Here is a 6000-nt window from a genome sequence, read left to right as displayed (position 1 = left end):
GAACTAAATTCACTTGATCCTCGTCCCTTGAATAGATCATTGGCTTCCTACCACATAATAGTTCGAGTAAGATGACACCGAATGAGTACACATCGGATTTTATAGTAAATTTTGCATTGCCAAGGTATTCTGGATCCATATATCCCACGGTGCCTGTACTTGGTTCAGTTTTGGGCACCACTTTGGCATTCCAATTCTCTTCCAGCAAAATATTGGTTGGATTCAGGTTGTGATGAATGATTGTTTGCCTCTTACCTGCATGGAGGTACTGCAGTCCTCATGCAACACCAATGCAAATCTCAAGTCGCTTTTCCCAGTTAAGTGAATACGTGTTGGTTTCATTGAGGTGATTGTAAAGAGACCCATGGACCATATACTCGTACACAAGGATCACCTCATGCTTATCAATGCAGTATCCAATTAAAGAAACAATGTGGAGGTGACGGAGGTACAAGTGCACCTGGATCTCAGCCCTAAATTGGTCCAAGTTCCTCTTTCTTGATGTTCCTTCTTTCCACCTTTTAATTGCCACATCAAAATTCCCGCGGCTGATGTGGCCTCTATACGCTTCGATATTACCACGGAGCCCAATCCCCTGAATCTCATGAAAATTATTTGTGGCTGCTTGAATCTCTGCAAGAGAGAAACGACGGTATGATTGGATGATAACATCTGCAATTGGATCCTTCCGCAACCGCCATGACACGCCATTCTTAGGACCATTGTTCTTCCACTTCCTCCACCCAAGATCAATACCTTTAGCCGCTACATGTGCAGTACTCAAAAACAGATTACGGTGGTAGGTGATGATATATTTTAACAGCCCCCCGCAAACTCAAGGAGGATAGAAACTAACCAACTTGAGTTTGGAGAGAGGAGCAAAACAAGAAAATACATAAAAATAAAAAAAAGATAGGAGACACTGTATGGTCGTGTCAGACCGTTGGTGAAGACACTGTATGGGGTGTCATAACGTTGTAGAGGACACTGATGGTGGTGTCAGACCGATGTAGAAGACAGTTTATGGGGTCATGTCGGACCGTTGTAGAAGACAGTTTATGGGGTCATGTCGGACCGTTGTAGAAGACAGTTTATGGGGTCATGTCGGACCGTTGTAGAAGACAATGTTGTGACAGTTTACGGAGTCTTGCTGGACCCTTGTAGAAACTAACCGGAATCAATGTCGGGACAGTTTACAGAGTCTTGTCGGACCCATAAAGGAGCTAACCGGAATCAATGTCGGGACAGTTTACAGAGTCTTGTCGGACCCATAAAGGAGCTAACCGGAATCAATGTCGGGACAGTTTACAGAGTCTTGTCGGACCCTGAAAAGGAGCTAACCGGAATCAATGTCGGGACAGTTTACAGAGTCTTGTCGGACCCTTGTAAAAGTTGCACCCTCAAAAGGTGTGCCTAATTTTGTCAAAAGGCGTGCCATCAAAAAGCGTGCCCAATTCATCAAAAGGCGTGCCATCAAAAGGCGTGTCCACTTTATCAAAAAATGTGCCATGAAAAGGCGTGCCAGTTTGTCGGGCGGCAAGAGGCGCGCGATGCGCGTGGCTGGCCCTGGCTATTTAAAACAAGGTTGAGGCGAAGGCTGTGCATACGAGTCTGAAACCTCTGAACGCTCGGAGAGCTTGTCTCTGCAAATCTTGAAACACCCGGAAACCAACCCTTCTCTGAAACACTTAGCAACTCAAAAAACATGGCCTCTTCTTCCCGTCCAGTTACCCAGAACCTGCTCACGCTCTTTCCAGAACTGAACGAGCCCACAAGAGAAATAACTGGTGCGGTGGCCAGTGAACCGCAACCAAACACCTCTGGTTTTGCTCCATTGAACTTTCCGATGCGGTCGGTGGAGCAAAAAATGGCGATGCAAACTGATATTGAGGCTAATCAGTATACTCTGAAGTCATGCGTGGAAACCATGACGGCGGTCACAAATTTGTCGAACCGGCTGCAGAGTAGGACAAATGAGGTGCAGCATTTAAACTCCCAGCTGGCTCTGCTCCAACGCATGTATAAGGATGCGCGAGCAGAGATAAGCGTGCTAAGGGCAGAAAACAAGGAGCTGAAGCGGAAGGCCACCGTGATGTTCCGATTTGGAGGTCCTCCATATGCTGCAGTGGAGGAGTATGGGGGAGTGATCATGCCCAGTGGAGTGGGAAACACGGAGGCAACACCGGCAAGGGCCGCCCAGGACGGAGGCAAGAAGAAGAGACCGGCGGCAGAGTAAAGAAGAAAAATCCCACCTGTGGATGTGGGTGGTTTGTGTTTTTTTTTTTTTTTTTTTTTTTTTTTTTTTTTTTTGTGTAAAATGGTGATCGGGGTGAGCCCCAACATGAATAAAATGAGTGTGGTGTGCAGTTCTTCTTCTTTTTTTTTTTTTTTTTTTTTTTTTTTTTTTTTTTTTTTTTTTTTTTAATCAATGTTTCAGGATTATACAAAAGATAAAAAAATAGAATAAAATAAAATAAAATAAAAGTAGGGATAGAAAAAAAAATATATATTATAATAAAAAAATATATATTAAAGAAAGTGAGGATGGGCGACAGCAATTGTGTTTTTTTTTTTTTTTTTTTTTTTTTTTTTTTTTTTTTGGAAATAAAATAAAAAAAAAAATGAAGTGAGTGGGTGACAGCAATTGGTTAAATAAAATAAAAGAAAGGAAAAGAGGGGTTGGAGTGGGGCGGTGGGAGAAGCAAAGAAAGAAAGAAAAAGAAAAGAAAAGAAAGAAAAGAAGAGAAATGGTTGGGTGTGGTGCCAGCTATTAAACAAATATATATAGATAGATAGATATATATATATATATATATATTCAATCAGTGGGTCGGTGGATCTCCATTGATAATATTCTATTCTATTCTTTATCATAATATTATCATTGTAGTATTCTATTTGGTCTTGCCCACTTCCCTCCGTGTCTGGTTTACTTGCAAGATCTGCCATTGTTGTTGAGCATTCGAGCTCTCCAAAAATATGATCAATCGCACATTTTAGAGTATTGTTGTCCATGCTCTTCGTGCTTGCTAACTTCTTCCTTTCATCGACAAAATAGTCCTTGAAAAGCTGCAACCTCCTCTCTTTAACTTCTTTGCAGATCTTCAAGAACCCTCTCAAGAACGGCCTCAAAATCGGAATAAAATCGCCGTAGTTATACTCAAAGCTCTGAGCCAACCTACTCCTCTCTCCATTCAACGCCTTCAATTTCACGAACAACGGGTCCTCCTCGCTCTCGAACCTCGAATCAAACATAATCCTGTACATGTTATTGTACATCATCAGCTGCAACCGCCTCCTCAGCACGATCCCATTGGTCTTCGCTTCCGGGTTCTTCTTCACATCCTCCACGACCCGACCCGTAAAAATATCGAATACCACGTTCCGGGTTCGGGACCCGAACTCGACCCCCTGGGTGTGGAGGACTTCTTTGGCGAGATCCGGGGAAGAGACCACGACCAGGTTGCGTTGGCCCATTCGGAGCAGGAATATCTGGCCGAACCGCTTGGCTAATTGGGTCAAGTTGCGGTGGTTCAAGTCATCACCGACTTGGAGCCAGTTGCCGAATACGGGCACGGGTATGGGACCCGGAGGGAGTTTGAACTTCTTGCCGCGCAATTTAGAGATGGTGATGGCAAGGAATACGGCGACGAAGAGGCCCAAGAGGCTCTTCTCTAGGAGGAGAAGATCCATATTGGCGTAGGTTAGAGGGAATAATGGCGTATGATAGAGTGGTGAGTAATAGTAAAGGTATGTGTTTGTGATATGTGTTGACAAACTCCTGCGGGCAGCGAAGGCAAGGTTGCCGGCCGGCTGCCCGCCGGAAAGAAAGGAGTATAGGCCTAAATCTTATGGCTCTGATACCATGTAAAATAATGATGTATTATTGATTGATGTAGATTGATGTATAAATTACAGATGGTGAGGTACTCATTATATAGGAGAGGATTGGGGAGTAGGTGAGTGTGTGTGGTAGGTGAGTTGAGTGGAGGTGGTAGGTGATGATATATTTTAACACTTATTATTTCCTTTTGTCGAGATATACGAATATTGCCTGTGATGCCAATCCATACTTGAGGCTTCCCACAACTTCACTCATTGTAGGCCTTCCTTTTGGATAATTATGTAAACATTTGTTAGCAACTTCTGCAAACACCTTTAGACAATTTGGTGATATTTGTCCTCTTATAGAGGGATCAATGATCTGGTCAATGGTTCCCTTTTTGATGCATTTTTTAGCCCATAGGGCTAGACCCATTTGGTCCTCCTCAACACTTGTATCCACCGGTGGCCTTGCACATAACACTTCAAATAGAACCACACCAAAGGCATACACATCTAATTTCTTGGTCAGTCTACGAGTCAAGAAATACGCTGGATCTAAATAACCAAATGTGCCTTTTAACATCTGTGCTAACATGGGTTCGTGTATGGCTTGTGTTTACCATTTTGGACAACCCAAAATCTGAAATCTTAGCTACCCAATTCTCGTCTAACAAAATGTTCGTGGTCTTCACGTCCCTGTGTATGATACCTTTCTCAGTGTCCATATGAAGGTAGTCCAATCCATGGGCAGCACCAATACAAATCTTGAGCCTCTCCTCCGAAGTAAGATGATAAATATCATTCCCATTTCCTTGCCTACTATTTTTGTAGAGATGTTCGGCATGCGTCCCATTGGCCATGTATTCTTAAACAAGTATCATCTCCTCGCAATCATCAGAGTAGCCAATCAGAGTCACAAGATGTGTGTGCCTGACCTTGGAAAGCGTCTTGATCTGAGTCCAAAACTCTGCTGCCTCTTGTTTGGACTTTGAATTCGATCGCTTAATGGCGACAATGGTAGCTCCACCATTGATGAACCCTTTATACACCTTACCGAATCCACCTTTTCCAATGAGCAAAGCATCATCGAAGTTGTTGGTCGCCGATTGAACCTCAATAAATGAAAACCAACGGCACAATTCCTTGGATTGATACACACCGTTTGTAGTTGTATTCCCTCTGTCAAAAGCTGACATATTTCTCAGATTTGGATCCCTACTTGATGGAATATGTGGTTAGCACACGGGATTTGGAATGTCCATCAACCGTTGTAATGAGATGATGGGGGAAGACAAGAGTGGAGGGATGAGAGAAGACATGAAGATCACAAAAATGAAGAAATGGAAGACTCAAATTGGTTCCGTCCTCAGATCAACAATGGTGGGCTGTGCTCCTAGCCCACGGTCAATATACCTCTATTTTTTTTTTTGGGATAAATAATATACCTCTAATTTTTAATGGATGTTATTTCATCTTAGTGAGTTCTTATTGGAAATTATGAATACTTAAGTCTTATGCATACCATCACTAACAATTTTTAATACCTATGATTGGTTGACTACTGAATAATTAAATAGGTTATTGCGGATTTGAAACCATGGATCCAACTAGGTATGCCTGTTTTCCTATTGTTAGTCTACCTTTTTTAACTATAATTTAAGCACTTGGAACAGATTGAGACTGTGGAACCATTTAAGAAATTTTTTGGCATTTGAAAATTTTCTTGGTCTAGTGTTTGATTTTATATTTTGCAGCAAACGTGTAAGAGTATGTAGCATCAACACAGGGCAAGTTGGATGAACTTCCCCTAGTCAAATGGTAGATCTTGTTTTTTTATTTGGGAATTCTATAGGATAAGATCATAGAATTTTCTTCTTAATATACATATTAAAAATACTTTGTTGTTCACTATTCTAAAAAAATATAATACTTTGTTGTTGTGTTTTTTATGTGGAAGTTAGAGGCCAAAAAGTCCTTTCCCGTCTACTAAAACTAATGAATATTTGACTCTTAAAAAGAAGAGTAACTAAGAGCAGGAAAGAATTGTTATGGCCTATGAAATACAACTCTCGAAATTTACGAAGGAGATACCAAACCCTACCAACCCCATATCGTAGACATGCTTTTACAACCCATAATCAATTATAAACTATGAAGCATGGACATGGACACGGA

General features: G+C 41.8%; 1 protein-coding gene and 1 pseudogene across 2 annotated transcripts; both read right to left on the bottom strand.

Moving 5' to 3' along the window:
* Positions 1–277: 277 nt before the first annotated feature.
* On the bottom strand, positions 278–3765 carry LOC114283243 (uncharacterized). The gene is made up of 2 exons (XM_082895297.1): positions 2595–3765; positions 278–765 (listed from the first exon to the last, which is right to left on the bottom strand). Exons 1-2 carry the CDS (start codon positions 3691–3693, stop codon positions 278–280), a joined length of 1587 nt encoding a protein of 528 aa, XP_082751423.1. The 5' UTR covers positions 3694–3765.
* LOC114283265 (receptor-like protein kinase FERONIA pseudogene) lies at positions 3208–5415 on the bottom strand (annotated as a pseudogene). Its single transcript, XR_014344349.1, has one exon. The product of XR_014344349.1 is annotated as a receptor-like protein kinase FERONIA pseudogene (transcript).
* Between the last annotated feature and the right edge of the window lie 585 nt (positions 5416–6000).

Source organism: Camellia sinensis, chromosome 11 (genome assembly GCF_055761805.1).
Source record: "Camellia sinensis isolate YWXY chromosome 11, ASM5576180v1, whole genome shotgun sequence".
Lineage (NCBI taxonomy): Eukaryota > Viridiplantae > Streptophyta > Magnoliopsida > Ericales > Theaceae > Camellia > Camellia sinensis.
Note: the sequence above shows the minus strand (reverse complement) of the source record. Positions and strands in the feature narration are given on the sequence as shown.

Coding starts and splice junctions, on each gene's coding strand:
- LOC114283243 (XM_082895297.1), bottom strand. CDS start 3,693: ATGGATCTTCTCCTCCTAGAGAAGAGCCTCTTGGGCCTCTTCGTCGCC. Junction 766..2,594: donor TTTATTTTATTTCCAAAAAA/AAAAAAAAAAAA, acceptor CTGCACATGTAG/CGGCTAAAGGTATTGATCTT.